Genomic DNA, 19086 nt, shown 5'->3' with positions numbered 1-19086 from the left:
GGTTTCCTTTCATTCTCTTCAAAGTACTACAATGGGGCTCTGAGGGCCTGAATGACCAATGCGGAGTGCACAATCCTACAGAGCCCGCTTATTTTGTTTTGCTAGAGTCAATAAAAATGCTAAGTTAAAAGCTAACCCCCTTATGCCCTCCTCAAATTGAGCGACTTGTTTGACCTTTTTAAGTCCTCCTTATTAACTTTTAATGATGAATTCATTGATTCTTTTTTTTTTAACTGTAAAAATCAGTGTTTTACTCTGCACACCTTACATTTTGTATATTTTATGATTAATTGATCCAATTTTAACTGTATTACAGCATAAGTCGCACAATGCTCCATACGGAGTTGAATTGATTTACAGTACTCAGTTCTTTATGACAGATGGCAAGATAGGAAGCTGCAGCCTTCAAAACCGGCTTTTAACTCAAGAGTAAACAATAGCACTTATGTCGTTTTACATTCAGACTTTTTCTTGTCCCGAGATCTAGATTAAGACGTCCCCCGTTCTGCCACGGAGGAGGTGGATTCAGCTAGTTTTATGTGAGGGGATGAGAAAACGGGAAGAAAGAGGACTGCTGTCGTCTCTGAGAATTACGGCAGAGGCCTTGCAGAAAAGCATTGTGTGCCGATTTGTGAGCTGGGGGAAAGCCGGGGACTTTGAGGATTACAGGTAGACAGACATTGGCTGCCGAAGATAACTGCCATGACTTCGTCCTCATTGTGTAGATTAAGGCATAAAACCTAAACTAATGAGACTGGAAAAGGGGAGAGGACATGGATGGGAGGATGAGGAGAGGGTTTAGTTGATCGTGAGGGACATTGTCATTGGAATTGGCTAGATGAGAATGATGTAAGGCTGTTTTAAAAAAATAAAAATAAAAAAATAGTTCCAAAGCAAATTTCTTATTGAAATTGAAATTTCTTTTATTGAAAAATGGTTCCAGACTGGAGTTAAAGTCATTTTTATGGTGCTAATGGGTGTGGCTTCCATGAATCTGTGCAAAGGTTTTTTTTTTCTTAAATTCTCAGTAAAACAGTGCAATCAGTACAGACATTGACAACAAATAGTAACATGTTCAGCATGCTATTGTCTATCCTGCTCCTCTTAGTAAAAGGTAGACTATCCCATGTAAACACTACAGACCCCAGCTGATCTAATCTGGGGGGGGGTGGATTGCTCATCCTGACTCCAACTTGCTGCAGGGCAAGCAAAAGAAGCAGGGGGCAGAGGAGTAGAAAAAAGAAAAAGTGTTTGATTCTTTCCTTTCCCTGTCTCGGTTGTCTCTGGTTAATTTTTCAACATTTTCTACCATCCAGTTTTGTCCTCAGTCCTGAGGCAGTGTAAGGAGAAAAAAAACACACATTTACACATTACAGCCTCATGCTGGCAGGAGGACTATGTGTGAAGAAGGCTTCAGTTTTCTTTTTAATTCTAAAGAAAACAAAGTGTCAGACAGGCAGGTATGTGATGCCAGGTAAATATTGATGACTTTTTGACCATTTCATCCCCCCCCCCTGCCGTCATCTTTCTGCAGACGGAGAGCTTGTTGATGCTTCGGCGACATCGATTTCCTCCCTGCTCTTTATTCATCTTTTATTTTAACCAAATTTAATCTGGATTCTTAAGCACCACAGACCTCAAAATGTGGTATACATATTAAGAAGTAGCTGATTACTGTGGGGTGGAAACACAGATGTTTAATTTTGTGCATTTTAGACACAGCTTCCGTCCGCACCACCAAGCTGGAGATAATTGTAGAAATCTACATATTGAGAGGGAGGCTGTCATTGGGGTCTGTTTTTCAGTGGGCCGCTTGTTATCTGCTGTAATTCGTGTAGTAGGATGAATATTACCACCTGAGTTAGGCTATTATGCTGCCATGTGGAGGCCAGTAGAGTTACAAGAAAAAGTGATCATCATGTCATGATAATGAAGCAATTACTACACACTGCCTGTCATAGAATATTGACTGCCAGGCCACATTAATCAGCAGCTTCAGATTGTACAGTGTCATATATTTAAGTTCAAATTGAGTATTTATCAAGATCTAATATAGGCCACATAAAAACCTCTTACCCTCTGTTTGAAAGGTCCTCACTTTGTGCCGGAACTGCTCTGACCCATCGAGGCACGGACCACCTCTCAGGAAGTCCTATACATTTCGAGACGTGGTCTCTGTGGATTGAACCTTCTTTCCCGTCACATCACAGAAATGCTTGATCGGATTGCGACTTTGGTAATTCAAGTGCCAAGTTGACACTCTGAACTCTTTCCGACACGGTCCTTAACCCTCTCTTGAACAGTTTTGCTGTGTGGCAGTCCACTTGCTTAAAGAGGCAGCAGCCATCAGGGAATGTCATGACCAGGAAGTGGGTAACATCTACTTGAATGCCAGAATCAAAGGTTTTTCAGTAGCGCATCGCCCAAAGAATCCCACTGAATATGCTTGCTTTTGTTACATTCCGCCTCAACTTACCCAGCCTTTGAAATGATGTAAAAGAAACACGATTCCTCAGACTGGGCCACCTTCTTCCACTGCTCCATTGTCTGGTAATGTGTGTTCTTAGTATTGCAGCACGGTCAGTAGAGGACTGCAGCTACAGTACATAACCCTAGCAAGCTGCAAAGTCCTGTCTGTTCTCACACCTCTCTATCATAATTGGTATAAAAAAAAATTGTATTCAGTATTTTTCTCTGATAGCTCCTCAGTAGGGTTAGCCGACTTGGACCAGGATTCAAATTTGACAAATCCCCTTAAAGATCAGTGAGTCTTTTGTCTCCATGACCATGTTGCCGGTTCCACGATGGTTTCTTCCTTGGACCGATTGAGTTGGATGCTAAGCACTTGCATACCAGGAACACCCCACAATGTCTGCAGATGTGGAGATACTCTGACCGAGTCAAAGTCGCCCCCATCCTTATGGTACCCGCTTCAGAAGTCAGACAGACAAGAACGTGATGTCTCATCCTACAGTAACTTTGAACTTTTGACAAAATAACTGCAAAAAAGTTCCCACTCAGGAGATTTAAAATCTTCTAGACATTTGGCATTTAATTCTGCTCGTGCGACGCCCTCGACGGTCGTTACTTCACCTCGTTTACAGCGAGGCACCGTTTTCTCTACAGTGCAGAGAATATGCAGTTATCACTGTAAATGTAAAGATTTTTACCCCGTGGGAGAAAAAAATTCAACAAATGAGTCATGGAGTGAAAAAATTGCACCAAAGTTGTTCATGAATGTCGGTGCATAATGTCCTGCAAGCCCCTCAAACCGTTGACCCATTAAAAACTGACGAGTCACTGCAACGGTTGCGTGTAATTTATTTTTATACAACGTGACCTTGGCTAAGATTTGATTATGTGTTGGCAGAAACACCTTTTGGCTAGTGACCTTTTTGTATCACTGTACCTGGTTAAGATTCGAGAAAAAGTAATGGTTTGGCTTAAATGCTGCTTTCCACATACGGTTGGGGACATTTGTTGTTATTTGCCATCAGTGTCAGGGACTGACTGTTGTTTTTTTTTTTTTTTTTTTGGTCTGACTTGTGTCCCCACTCCAAACTTGATGACAACATAACCCAGCCTCCTCCTTTGCTTCAGATAGACTGTGATCATTTCTATGGCTGCCAGAAGGCTTTGCCAGTTAAATGCGAAGTGGCTCCACACGCTTTCTGAATAAGTCTTTTTGTTTAACAGTAGAGTCTTGAAATGCTAAAAAGGAAAAAAAAAAAAAAGTCCATTTATTCTTAGCTCTCCCTTTTAATTCATCTCTGATGTTTGAAACTGATATGGACTTTTTTTCGAGATGCAAATAGTTCTGTGTTACGGTTACACGTCCATACACCAAAATGTTCTTAGACAGAACAGACACAGGACTTCGTACTTTGACGTTTCTTAGTGCCATGCTATTTATTACCTGCTACCTCAAGAGACACATTGCTGCACCTGTCTAGATTAAATAAGAGAGCTTTAGAGATAAGGATGTGGATATGTTGAACGGCTACATAAGTCACGTAGGTGGCTGACGGTGAAGATAAGATGTATAGTTCAAGGATATGTGGTTCAAGGTGGATTTATTGTAGCCAGACTGCACAGACGTGGACGGTGAATGTCTCATCATCAGAGGCTTTTCTGCCGTATTGAAGATCAGTTGGTAGTTCTGTACCTGGGAACTGCTTTGTCTGTGATGGTGCCTACTGATGGACGGGGATAGACACAAAACCTTAAGTAAAATAATGCTCCTTCAGCTCGGGGGGACTGTCAAATGGAGGAACATTACCCTGGATGTTTACACGACAATTGTGTTTTTAGGCTAGTTTAAAATGACGATTGTCGGTCGAATTGCAGCTTGTTTTGAACGACCTCTGATCAGTCGAACACAAAACTTTGCCCCCCCTCTCACCACGTTCTATCCTCCCCCTTTCAGTGCTGCTACGTCTGGGTATGCTGGAGTCTCTCTGCTAATAAGAACCAGTCCCATGCAGCACCATATAACCTCACGAACACACAATTACCTCTGATCTCAGACCAGTAAACATGGCAACTGTGGCTAGGTCTCACCACTTTACAGCTGCTGTATGGCCACGCAGCCCTGTGTTATCATAACCTTTGATGTAAAAAAACAGAAAGGAAACAAATGGTAACATTCGCTGCCCCTGGACCAAGAGCTCTGTGGGCTAACTACCCACTGGGGAGCTCCCCTGAGAACTACATACCTTCAGGGCCTTTTTTTTTCTGTTTCCATTTGCACTTCTGATAGGATCATCGAAGGGACGAGATTGTGTTGTATTTTTTTCCCTCACATATAGCCTTGATACAGCCCGAACTTCACTGTCGGTCCATTATTGTTCCATTTTTAACAGATAACATCAAAACCTGTTTGCAAGATTTTACAAATGTTCATACTTTCTTTAAAATCGTCAATGCTTTTGCTATTTTCATGTGTTAGGCCAATAAACCTACACTCTTGTGCTGTTCGGCAACCTATGCTGATATCAAAGCCAGTGATTAAAAATGCTTCTACATTCTGGATGTCAAATCTTTAACTTCCAAACTGAAGGTATAAAGCCGTCACAAAATTCCTCCAGTTCAAGGTACATTGGGACTGTTTGAATGTATAAAGCACAAGTGTTTGTACATAGATTCAATATTCTGAAAAAAATCGATCAGATGTGGAAATACAAAAAAGTGGCACGTATTTCACAGCGCCAAGCCCCCCACTATCGACAGCTCTGCTCAAATTTTGTGATGTCCATACGGTTGAAAAGAGCAAATCTTTAGGTTTTGATGTTAATTTATTTTTCGAATGATAACTAACACGTCAACCTATTAATTTCTCATTTCTCAAACATGAATTTAGTTTTACGCCCAGCTACTTTATTGTGCTCTGCGCTCCACACAACTACCTTCGTTCTTGCACCCTTCGCTTTCATTTCTAATTTCGGTGTCAGCTTTTTCTTTTTCCATTCGGTTTTTGTACCTAAAATGTTTAGCTCTACTTATTTTTAACTAGTAACTACAGTTTGCATGAATTTGGCCAAAAGTTTCTTAACCTGGTCATATTTTCTCCCCAAGCCTTTTGTAAAGGGGCTCAATGCCTGGAAGAATTAAGGTGCTCGAAGCATTCTGAATGGGTTTTAACTGCCTGCTACAACTGCGACATCTCAGTGTAGATTAGTCCTTATTGGGACTGGAGGGCATGTGGAAGCGTAGTTGACAGGATTAAGTGGCTATTGAAGTCACTTAAGCTCCTTTAACAGAGCAGAAGACAAGAAAAGAGAATAATTCTGCCCCTCTTTTAACAGAAGGGATATCCCCTCTCTTGCTTGCTGTCTAAGGCCTTCCTTAGGCAAAGGAGGACACTGTCTGCCAATAAAAGCTCTGTTAGGACTAATGACACCTAGAGTTAGTCTTGGGAGATGCTGTTTCGCTCTAATTCACTATATTTAATCCTAAACATAAAGTTATTTATTAGAATCGCATTGTCTTGGAATCCAGATAGACGGTATAGATTATAAAACTTTCATCGTTGTATTGTATTATATTGTAAGTATTGCGATTGCTGACTTTGTGTGAAGCATTGACACTATTGACTGTGGATGCAGATGTAACAGTGACTATGTTAGTCATTGGTCTATGATACAGTATTTCCCTCCATACTAATCCAGTAAATCTTGATCTTTTGATTTCAAAAGTAGACTGTCAATAGATGGTTAGAGAATTCATTTACACGTCGTCTGGGGGTGATATGATGATAAACGCTGGCCGTGATCTCATTTTCAAAACCTCCATCATAGCAGCTGCTCTCACAATTCAGTGTTGTATTGTGCTTAGTGCAGACTTTTTTTTTTATTTCTATTTACTTGATGTGTGACTGAGAGCTAGGCTCTATTTGTGTTTCAAATTAGCTTTTAAATTCAGCCCCGAAAGGCAATGTTGAGCAATTTGTCATTGTGGTTGTCTTTCTGTTCAATAAATGATGCGCAAATTCAAATTTTCCTCCAATTCCATTTAATTTTGTTATTATTTGTTTGCTATATTTGCTTTCATTTGGAATTCTTCTGATCTTGATCTAATCTTTTCTGTTTTTCCCTCCAGCTTTTGCTCTGAGCCAATCAGGCTTGAGCATAAGTTGTCAGCTTCCACGTCACGGACTACGCCAGTTTTATGAATCAACAACTTTATTTATTGCTTATTTTATATTGGCTTTATATCAAAATCCGTTTTACGAGCACATTTGAAATGAGACAGGCGGTTTAAACCCTGGACAGGTCGCCAGTCCATCACAAGGCCACACAGAAACAAACGAGACAAACAACCATCTATGCTCACACTCACTCCTAGGGTCAATTTAGAGTCGCCAATTAACCTGACATGCATGTTCTGGGCGGTGGGAGGAAGCCGGAGTACCCGGAGAAACCTTTTTAAATCTACAAAGTCTAAATTTAAAGTTTTCTCTGGCTTTTGGAAGACACGTTTTTCTAGCAATCTCATGCACAAGGGTCCGTTATCAGAGGTTCCAGCGATCCCCTCCATCTTCTATGTGAGTGTTTGGGTCCGAATCAACAGTGGTAAGCTGTGGAAAGTGGGCGCCTTGAGACACTGAGCGTTGCCACGCTATCGTATCAAAACTGTAGGGAAGAGAGAAAAGACTTTGTAGTAACGATTAATTGAATCAATGTAGTTAATTTCAGAATCTGTCCTGGGACTGGGTCAGTGTGAGATGGGAGAATGGAATAAATCAGTGTGTTATGTGCAGCTGTATAGCAGGATAAGATTTTTTTTTTTATCAAATTGGATGCTGAAGTCAGAAAAAATAAAACAAATTGCATAATAAGTATGTGAATGGGTCGCCAAATAGAATTTGGGGGTGAGGGTGGGGTCAGCCAAGTATAGTCAATACGTGGGAAACATCAAGTTCCTCAGACTTATTTTGGCCTTACAGGCATCACATATTGTCAACTCTGAATCATATCATATCACAGAAGAGAGCTTTCATGCCGACAATGTGTTAGCATGTCTATGGCTGAGGTTTGGACGTGATGAGACCACGATGTGTCAGCGTGACTGACATTTATGTATATTTATATATATATTTATATATATGACGTGGGTGTGTGTTAATAGATACAAACAATGTGAATTAGAGGTTGATTTGTAGCTGGTTGTGTTTGTCCTTTATCGCTGCATTTCTGATTATAGCTTATTTTTAAATGAGACATTGCACGACTATGTTATTGTTTTGAAATCACAAAACTATCCATTTAAATATCTTTTAGATAAATTTGTGACAGTTTTTTTTTTTTTATCTACAGTCTTCGTGGTAACAGTAAAGGTGACTGACTTCTCCAACTAATATAATGGGCTTTCAAGTCAAAGCAATTCACATTAAACTTACATTTTTACGGTGATTTGGCTCGAAACAACCGGGGACATTCATTCATTCTTTCACTTTCTGCCATGCTTAGACATTCACTCAAGTGGCTTCATTAGCATCTGAGTGGCTCCGTGTTTAAGGTTAGTTTCACAACAAAGACTGCCAAAGCACAGGTCAGCATCTCACATGCGCTCCAAGCAGCAGCTGAAGGGCAAACTCCTGAAATTAAATGTTTCCACACTTTCACTCTAGTCTTGAAGAATCTACCTCCTCCAGCATCTCCGCGTTTAATAAAAACACTGTAGATATAATGAATGCAGCAACAACCTTTAATTATTCATCGCCCTCAGCCCTGTATTGATACTGCGAGCTCATGAGTAATGAATGCGCCAAAGACGTGTGTTTTTGCATTCACGGTGCCCCTGCCTCAGTGCTGTGTATATCTGTGCATATGTTTGTGTCTCACTGTGTACTTATATATGTATATATTTGTGCTGACAGGGAGAGCGGCTGGCTCCTTCCTGCAGTCTGGCAGTTGTATAGCGAAGCACGGTGTCGTCACCATCACTCTGCAGGCTCCTCGCTGCGCTACATCCCCCGTAGGGCGGTTCTCTACTGCCCCGGCAATGATGAGCGAAAATTGAAGAAACTAGCCTCTCTGGATGTCGACTGTGCTGTGTTGGACTGTGAGGACGGTGTGGCCCTCACAAAAAAGGTACATTTAAATGAAATACAGCTTTTCTTGAACAAGGAACACACAAAACGCATCCACAATTGTGTGATCCTGACTGTTTTTAATTGAAGCTCCCACCATTAGACAGGTGCTCGGTCTCGATCAAAAGAAAACTCCCTAAGTGAGATGTTTAAGACAAGCACTTTTCAACTCATTATTGCTGTTGAAAGGCAGTCCCCCCCCCCCCCCCCCCCCCCCATCATTCGTTTAAAGCAAGGTGACCATGTCCCACTGGGTAAGCAGTGGGAAAGCACCAGATGCAGCAGGTTAGGAGCATTCTTCTCCTGCCTACTCAACCTCCCCATTGGCCCAGCTGAACTACCCATGAAATTGTGATTGGAGAGTGGGATAAAGAAGGGGCCGGGGCAAAAAGTTAACTAACAAAGGTTTTTAAGTCATGATAATAAAGATGATTGATATGTCTGGAGGCTGTTCCTGTAGCACACAAAGACAATAAGACGATGGCCTGTGTGACTGACAAGCTAAAACTGTGGCCCTGCAAATGCTGTTGGTGGATGCAAGAGCTTCTGTCTTTATTATGTGTAAAGGGGAAATGTGGAGAGGAATGCGGCACAGTAGGGGCCATTCAGGGAAGAGAAGTTAAATGCTGGAATCTGGTTCATGATGTTCACCTCCAACATTGCTTATTTTGCTTACCAACCCACATAAGCCATTAAGTCTGACAGAAATAGCAGAAAATGACATGATTCACTTCTTTTTTTCTAGTCCCTCTTAAAAGGTCTTTCTCTGTTAGCAATTAGCTGGTGGGTTGCGCCTTTCACCCTGTATATGCTGTTACAATTGAAGAGAAAAATTACATAAGCAACAGGGTAGTTCCATTACTTTAAGATGCAGAATAATGTCCCTCAGCAGGATCGACACTCCACCTTTCTTTGGTAGCACTTTACACTAGTAATGCACATCAAAATACCAACAATAACTTCTGGAAAATAGCATTGTACCTTAAAGGTCCTATGGCATGAAAATAAATGGAGGCTTTTATATATTTTTATAGGCTTTAGTGGTCCCCTAATACTCTATCTGAGTTTTTTTCCCCAAAATTCTGCCTTGGTGCAGAATTACAGCCAGTCCCAAAAATGAGCTTTCCTTAGGATCCTCAGAATGAGCTGTCTAGTGGGGGTGTGGCCTTACTTACGCCCGTGGTTCCTTGCGCAAATGTTTTGTGAATCGCTATGGCACGTAGATGGCACGGCAGCCCTATGCCGTAAAACTAGCGAAACCTGTTGATATGAGCTTACTTTGACAATATGACGAACTAGTTACTGAACAACTCTCCTAACACAGTCAAACATCAAGCAAGTGCTACACAAGACACAGCAAAAAAGGCGTGCGTGAAGGGGAAAGCAGGAGTGAGGATTTTGACATTCTCATCTGATTGCTCTGGTTTGCAAAGATGCACGTAGCGCGAGTCATTTCAATCAGGGGAAAGGCGGATATCGTGCGGGCCATAACACCAACAGCAGGACGGCTATCAAAACAACAAATAAGTACACAACACTCGCGTTACAGTAAATGAGGTGTCCACTTGCATACCTCATGCTATTTACTGTTACATTAGCGACAGTGACCGAGCTATTAGCTGCAGAGCTAACGACACAGACAGACTGACCGTTTTGACTCTGGAACCATGAATGAATCATTATCCTGATGAAATACACTGAATTTGCGGATTCATTCTTCTTCAGGAAGCTTGAAGTAGGGGGTTTTGGTCTAAAATGAGCAAGCTAACCATCTCATGGGCATGCAAACACCTCCAACAGCCCAGTTGGCAGAGATAAGTGCTTGCAGATGCTATTAGCTGCATAGCTAACCGTTAGCTAACGTTAGCTGCTAACGATACAAACCCTTTCTTGTGGTAACAAGCTATATAACTATACTGTACATACAGGAAAGCAACACAATTATAGAGCGTTAAATTACTTACTCTCGGGAGTGAGATCCTTCCCCAAGTGAGAGACGAATGGAGCAGGAGATTGACAGGCGGATCGGTGCGTCGTCTGCAGTAATGCGGGCTCTGCACCGGCCCAACGTGGTGAAAAAGGAGCTGAGCCAGAAGGCGAAGCTCTCGATTTACCGGTCAATCTATATTCCTACCCTCACCTATGGTCACGAGCTGTGGGTAGTGACCGAGAGAACGAGATCGCGAATAAAAGCGGCCAAATGAGTTTCCTCCGCAGGGTGTCTGGGCTCTCCCTTGGGCTCGGTATTGGCCCAAGTTCTGAAAAGATTCGTCGGTGAAATATTTGGCGCACACATACACAAATCTCTTCGGTTCTGTCGACACTTTCCCAGAAAAAAACTAAATCCGTCCACTGGCTCTTTAGAGGTTCTGATGCAGGAGCTCTAATCAGATTTTTTACATCCATATACAGCGCAATGAGCTGGCCAAAGAGCTGTGGGCGGGGAAAGGCAGTTTTGGCATAGCCATATATGGGCTCTGGGTGGAAACAACCTCCACGTCATAAGCGGCAGCTTTCCCGATCAGTCCATCTGCACGGTCACATTTCCAAAGGCGGAGAATAATTTCCAGTGCATGGTTTAGGTCTATCGTCATTTTTAGCCACTGGGGGACCGCAGGCTGGCTAGAGGAACTCATATTAATGTTAAACAACCTTAAAAAGTGAAAATTTCATGCCATAGGACCTTTAATAGTTCCCTGCCTAATAAGTCCCCATTACATTTTCCATTTCTTATTTCACTACGTCAGCTCTAAGCTGTACAAAGCATGGTGGATTCAAGCACAGTGTGGAAAAAATCTTGCAAGCAATCAAGTGTTTTTTTTTTTTGTTTTTTTTTCCAATATTTTGGTAATAATAATGTAATAATAAAAAAATAATAATTTGCTCGATACACACTGGAACTCTTGCGTCACTTATCACATTTTTGGTATCGTTCTCCTCTGGCAACTTTCACGTAGAGCGGATATTTACTGAGGATGTTTACCAGATTAATGCAATATCTATTCTAGTGTTCATTCTGAGAGAAGCGGAATATTGAGTGAGGAAATGGAAATCCACACACATCAGCTCTTATCGTCGTTGAGATAATGTTACATCTAAGCGAAGACTGTGACATGCTTTTGTTTTAACGACAGGTTGTTTTATTTTTCATACTTCACTGACACACATTTAAGTGCACTGATTGATTATTGGGCTTTCTGTAGAAACACACATTGTGTACACTGATGTAGAACAGAGCCCGCAGCTGTATTGCAGTGTAGTGAAAGCTTGGGTAGTCATCGTGGAAGAACCCGAACACACGAACTGCTCACTGTTTTGTTGGGTGTTTTTTTTTTTGTATGGGCACTATTATATGTTAGCCCTGAGGTGCTAAACACAACAGCATTAAACGACACTTCGCATAATTCATCAAAATTTGACAAAAAGCCAGATGCAAGTTTTTGGAAAAGAAAAGAAAATTTTGAAGAAATTCATGTTTTTTTTTTTTATTTTAATTTTATATTGATAATTTCAATGTTGTGTTTTGTGTTTAAAAAATGTCGCGTGTTTAAAGTTTTGCTTCTTGAAATGCTTGTTTTCTAAAATGTTGTGGTATTTTGCTATTGGCCGGTCGAAACAATTAGTGTTGAGCCAACTTTTAGTCCTTCTACAGTTAAATCTCTAAAAAAAAATTGAAATCTCGTTACACAAGGACGGAACATCAAATGCTCAATTTTGTTCCAAAACAGAAAAGATTTGTCTTTCGGCTTATAGGGTTCCCCACAGCAGATCTTCTGACTCCATTTCACCCCATCTTTTTCATCTACTTCCGGCACACCAATCACCTTCATGTCCCCTGTCAGTACATCCATAAACTTTCTCTGTCGCCTTCCTCTTTTCCTCCAGTCTGGCAGCTCCGTTTTCAACATTCTTTGTCCAATCTATCCACGATCCCTTCTATATATATGTCCAAATCATCTTAGCCTTGCCCTTCTTCCTTGTCTATGAACTGTTCATTTTCCGCTGAGCCACCTCCAGCTCAGCTTCCTGTCTTTTAGTCAGTGCCACCGTCCCCAAACCATGCAACATAACTTGTCTGACTAACGACTTGTAAATCTTCCCTCTCACTCTTCCAAAATGGAAATAATGCAGCAAGTTAATAATTTTCTTTCCATATATTTCTCTGTTTATATTTATTTTGTCACGTGATAGGAATAGTCATGTCTACTTTAAAAGTAGAGCCAAGTTTTTTTTTGTTGGTTTCATGGATTTCTGTAGTTGCTATGCTCGGGGGATTAAACAAAAAGGAAAATCTGCCCGAAAAATAATTTAAGATGTTGGCGAACACACTTATATCTTATTATCTTATAAATTACTAAGCTGAGTTTGCACTGATATAAGTTTTGCACCATTTCCAGAAATTAGCTTGAAGCTTTGTAAACATCCCCCCTGAACGTCTAGTCAAAATAATTCCCCCTAACCTGCCTTTGATTAAATCAACTTAAGATCTGACCAACTGAACTGTTAATGAGTGAGAGATTTAGCTATTATGATGTGAGCGTGTTACTCTGATAGTTTCTACAGCGTATAACCTAGCTGTGATTATATTCACCATGACAACCACACAGTCCACACTGTGGGTTTGCCAAGACATGCCAGGCCTCAACAATGAGTCAGTCTTGTAATGCATGTCTAATGGGAGAAAAGCACTGAGTGAGCTTTCTAAATGCCACCCTGAAACACTGTTTTAGTGAATGGACAAGGCGAAGTGTGAGGTTAGTCACCGGGTATGCATGGATAGGCCTTTAAATGGGGCTACTGCCCACTGCCTCCACCCTAATATGTGTTCATTATTGTATTTTTTTTTCATTATCCTTCACCTTTACCCTAAGATGGAGAAGGACAAAAAAAAAACTAAGAGGCGAAGATCAGTCCCCTTGAAAATTGAAATCTTTGAATATTTGCGTTAATTGCTTGCCGCTTTGACTCCAGAAATGTCTGCACGCTATCTTGGCAGAAATTGCGACTGCTTAAGAGGTAGGGAGATGTGACAGGGACTAAAGGGTAGGAGCCACCCAGTTTGCTATCTGTCACCATGAACCTGGGGGAGAGAAGAAGGAGGAGGAGGCGGAGAGAAGGGAGGGAAGACAAGGCTGACTGCTCTAACACTCTTACACATATCATCATATCTGTATGATCAGTGGGTTGGAGGAATGGGGAGGGCAGGTTGCAACCCTAGAGCGGAACTGACGGCTACACCTGTCCTCTCTCCTCCTCTCTCCCTCGTCGTCCTGTTCTCTTTTGCCCACATCCCCTCTCCAGTGTCCTCAGGGTTAAGATTGTTTATCTCTCCCTCCCCCATGTTCTGTCTCTGTCTCTTAGTGCCCTTTGGTCCAATATTCCTCCTGGTGTTTCTCTTTCTCCTTCTCTTTTCCCCACATGGGTCCCTCCATCCTCCCTGTCTCCCCCCTGCCTCCCTGCCGCAGAGAGTCTCTCCTAATCCCTGGAAGTTTGGAACTAATGAACTAACTGCTGAGCCGCTGCCACGGAGCTTGGTCCCAAACTATACTGTACTTCACACTCGATTTCCTCTCCAGATGGCATAGTGGCGCGGCCGACACAACGGGGAGCACCTCTCGCACACCAGCACGCGCCTGCAAATGCACACAAGATGGGCGGAATACAAACATGCACACAAGCCTAAGTGTGTCTATGTAGACACACGGACATTTACGCACAAATAATACTGAAGCGCATGTAAAAATCGTCACATTTGGTAACCCACTCTATATCAGTTAGAATAAAGAGGACCCCGGACTCTGAACTATGACTATGTTAGGATTTGAAATTGGTTAATTCCCTGTTTATGCATCTGTTGATGTATCGATACTTGTATTGATGCTGATCATCTGCCTCAGTCACCTTTGCCTGGCCCACGTGGAAGCCACGAAACCAGTCAGTCCTGGATTTTTAAAGTTTATCGACTATTTGGGTGCGATTACAGCCAAACTTTGGTTTTGCTCTGTTTAGTTAACCCAACTTGTCGAAAGCAACTTTGTATGATCGTTCATATTAAGAATCAGATCTTTGAGGAGAAACTAAAGATAAGAACCTGACTTTTTGCAACCTTATTTGCATGTCTGATAGCGTTGCAATATTCCATATCGCAGAAGTTAGGATAATATGAATGAATCGAAAACACATGGCAAATAAAAAAGCAATTATAATTGCTTTATAGAATGAAAATTGCCTGAATAAAATTAGCCGGTAACTGAAACTAATGCGGACAATCATTACAAAATCTAAGAATTTGAGACGACACAAAGGTAGTTGTGATTAGAGGGAAATCTGCACGGTTACATGCACAGCAGAGTCGAGCTTTGGTTACAGCTCAACCTGACCATTTCACTAGACCGTCGTCCATGTCCCAGTTTACATGCATGATGGCGGATTCGAGTTATTAACCTGAAGTATGTCCGACACCACCGCCCGGTGGAGTATGTGAAGACATTCTGCTGCTTCTACTGTTCTCTGTGGGAGATCATTGTACATCGAGTATAGCGAATTCACTGCACAGAGATGGTCTTCAAATGACTTGAATGGTGGTTTTTGTCATTTTTACGTTGCGGTTTTAAAATCCGTATTTCATGAGAGCGGAGCAAAAATGCTTAGATAGACCACCCAAATTGACACGTCGTCTTAATAATGTGATAAACTGTATCATAAGTGAGAATGTAATATGTCCTTACTGCTTTTACAAAAAGATTGGACTCGGAGAGTGTGCAACCAAACCATTTGAAAATTTTGATGAAAATTCAGCAAGTTATCATTTTGGTTGTGGATCTATTCCCTGCATCCAAAGACATACATTTGTGCGAGACGCTGCTTCTCTTTATAGACTGTGAGCTAATGGAACAAACCGCAGTCTGGTTTAAATTTCATTCCGATGAACAATGAAAGAAAAAAAAGAATCCGTCTTTGCACTGGGAGCTGAACCGCGATGCAGGCGGTTGCCTCTGTTCAAGTGTAAACAAGCCCTCACAGTACACGGAGCATGAAAGCTGCAGTTAAAAGGAGGCTGTTCGGAAGAGGTTGCTCTCTCGGAACTCTTTCTCTCACCAGTGTGACCACTTCAGCTTGCGCCGCACTCTCTCTCTCTCTCTCTCTCTCTCTCTCTCTCTCTCTCTCTCTCTCTCTCTCTCTCTCTCTCTCTCTCTCCCCAGACACATTTAGTACTACCTCCAGATCAAGCTTTATTTGGGATGTTCAAGGTTTCCTCTGTACTTTGTTAAGTCCCAGGTTAATTCTGTGATCATAGAAGTGCTCAGTATTTCCAGTTATGAGAAGGACAGTGACGATCTTCAGTGCTTCTGTGGATAGCAGCCACAGATTGTCCAGACTTAATTTTATGGGGGAGAAAAAGCCATTTCCTGATGTAATTTCTGCTTTTTGTCCTGTCACGCCCCCCATAAGACTATTTACCACAGGTCAGGTGGTGAACCTATTATGCTTTCATTATGAACAGTTGAGTGGCGAATGTATCATTGCATAGTTGATGACATTATTACAGTCTATTACCTTTGTCGGGTTATTACTCAGTATGAGCCATGATCTGTGCATGAACTGTGTCATACATCAGAGATTTTCAACTCAACATAAATTATGCAGCCAACTGTCAACTGATACGTGACCTCAGCTCACTGCTCACTGTCATTCCAAAGGACACAGAAAGCTCACTCCTTGTAAATGGATTCCAATGAATGAACACAAAAAGCACTCTCTGGGAATCGCGGTAACCGGTTGAATTATGATTTCTGAACAGATGTCTTTTGTGTGTATCAACGGTACTGTGCAAAAGTCTCGAGCCACCTTCATTACAATCTTTTGAATTGGTCTCGAGCAATAGTTTTTTCCGGAGTTTCTGAAGGTTTTTTCTTCCGGACATAGGCTACTTTTTCCCTAATTTCCAAACCTGTTCTCGTACCTGACCATTTTCAGAGGAATCCATTTTTGGGGGGTTATTAATTACACTTAACCACCGACCTGACCTGAATCGCGGATGTCCCCAAGTCAAGGGATCGTGTAGACACATGACAAAACAACTTAACAAAGAACCAAGGTTGCCTGGCAACATATGAAGGAATGATGAGTGGGTTAAGGACTTTTGCACCGTACTGTACAGATCCTTAAATATGCGATTGTGTGCGTGCGTGTTCACTCAACACCTCAGAGAACCCCAGAGACTTGAGAGAAACTCCCAGTCAGGCTGCCAAGTCTCACAAACGGGGTGTGAGCAGCTCAGTGAGAAAATAGACCCCATCCCTGCCAGATCAAAAAGACCCACCGTTCCAAACCATGCTGTCTGTCATAGTGTGCGTGTGTGTTTTTAGGTGTCATGTGTTGGGTATCGATTGAAGATCTTTGGTGCCATGGGCGAACAAGAGGTCCGGGTGCATGAGAGTGATGACAGTGCTGTTGCAAGAATGAGGAGAGATTTGAGATTAATTCTTAATGAGTCATACATTTCATTAGTTCTATTTAACCCTTTTAGAATTAAGAGTGTTTTGTTTTGTCTTTTGAAATATATTTGCCTTGTAATTCCAGATCAGATGGATTCAAAGAGACGACTGAAGCTGGAGGAAAATAGAAAAAATAACAGAGGGGTCCTCTCTCACTCTCATTATTCTATTACACTCATGTGTTTTCACTGGCAGCCGTGGGCCGCACCAGTCTCTGTTACGTGGGTTTTGTAACGCAACCGACACTGGAGAATAACCCCAGTAGGAAAAGTTGTGATTGGGAGGGTTACAAGAAGAGGGAAACATCAAAGAATGAGAAGAGGAGAGGAATGAAGCAGATGTGCGCACATGAGAAAAATAAGCAAATATCTCTTATTTCCAAGGACACTGTTGCTGAAATCTTTGCAGAAATGGATCGACAAGAACATTTTTCTCTAAATCAAATTACATGAACATAAAATATTTCTTAACAAACACTAATGTGCTCTTGTTTTTCATTCTCATAAAAAGTACCCCAGTTGGTTTGCTGTGGCTTTAGAGCTGATCCACACGTGTAAAAAATTGGGGAATCCTGTACGTTGAAAACTGACACAAAGTGCAGAAAACCAGGAGTCTGTATGTTACAACATGGGAGTGACAATTTACGGGAGAATCACGTGGTAAACAACCTAGAAATCTGACGCTTTTATTGTGACTTTTATTGTTACTCTCGGACTGTAGCTCCACTAGTGGGTTGGGTTTGAAATGCATTTTCTAATGTTACATTTGAGTCATAAATGATCTTTTGAAGTAAATCATTTGCCAGTTATAGCCAATTAGAATCAGTGGTGCAGCTTCCAGACTAGAGGTTAGATGTTATCTCAATGACTGACTAACTTCTTTTTCATGGGGTATGCCGTCCCATAATAACCCAAAGCACCGAGACCCCTGGACAGTTGCTACTCTGCGCAGCCCCTGATTTCTGGACAGAAAGCTACATTTATTGCGTTTAATTTTTAATCATAATGGTACCAGTGTAAGAAAATGATTATTCTTTACTATACACAGAACTATTACATTCAGTTTATAACAGTGTGCAGAACTGTGTGTACATTTAAATGCATTTCCATTTCTTTATCAATTTCATGTTTGATAACCTGTTATCTTTGTCATTTAGTCATTGAATGCTTTGTACAACAGAAGAAAGATCTCTATACAAATGCAAGAAAAGGTATTAAAGTCATTAAGCAGCAGGGGACACTGAATCATACAGATAAAGCAGCTCTACAAAGGTAAGTCCTTATTACTTGTTTTGAATGGTAACAGACCGATGGGAGAGAGCTGAGAGTGTGGGGGTGCAGTGGTGATATGACAGTGAGCGTTACCAACAATGCTCATGTTTATATCCGTCCCACGTGAGTGGAACACGACGATATCCTGAAATGGGGAAACGCCAAATTGTTTAGCTTATCCACAAAACTGTCCGATCGTGTTGGTGGTTCGGTGAACGACCACTACTTTTACCAGAACAGTTACCCCGAAAAAAAACCGCGATTCTTTTGAAATTGGAAGACGAGTCCCACCTCCTCATCCAGCCATATGGGAGCCAGTAGCTGAAGAGATGAATAGTTTGCACAGGCAACAAAAGTTGGATTTGTTAACTGATGATTGGCTGTTCCCTTCCTCTAAAGGGAAGATAAACCACATTTCTTTGCCTTCTGTCAGGGGCGTTCTGCTTACACTAAAGATGACAGGATCAGAGTGGATGCACATAGCTTAAAAAAATCTTTTGGGGTTGTGAGAACAGAGTTGCCGTGGTTCAGGCAGTTGGTCAGTTGCTGCCTTGTGGTAGCTTCGGTACAATGCATAGGTACTCCTTCTATGCACTGGATTTAACTAGAATCCAGTGGAGACATCAAGTTACACGTAGCATGTCCTCTGCTATCATTCTGGTGAATCTTTAACCTTTATGTAGCACTTTTGACAAAAATGTTCATTGTTTAGACTTTACTGGTGGGC

General features: G+C 41.6%; 1 protein-coding gene across 1 annotated transcript in view; it reads left to right on the top strand.

Annotated features, from left to right (window-relative positions):
- The window catches only part of clybl (citrate lyase beta like), a 60200-nt gene that overhangs the window by 24762 nt on the left and 16352 nt on the right, over positions 1-19086 (top strand). The window contains exon 2 of the mRNA XM_075479224.1: positions 8378-8591. Coding sequence (XP_075335339.1) covers positions 8378-8591 — 214 coding nt within the window. The remainder of the gene's footprint in view (positions 1-8377; positions 8592-19086) is intronic.

The sequence above is a fragment of the Odontesthes bonariensis genome, chromosome 12 (genome assembly GCF_027942865.1).
Source record: "Odontesthes bonariensis isolate fOdoBon6 chromosome 12, fOdoBon6.hap1, whole genome shotgun sequence".
In the NCBI taxonomy this organism is placed as follows: domain Eukaryota; kingdom Metazoa; phylum Chordata; class Actinopteri; order Atheriniformes; family Atherinopsidae; genus Odontesthes; species Odontesthes bonariensis.
This window is presented reverse-complemented; position numbering and strand designations above follow the sequence as displayed.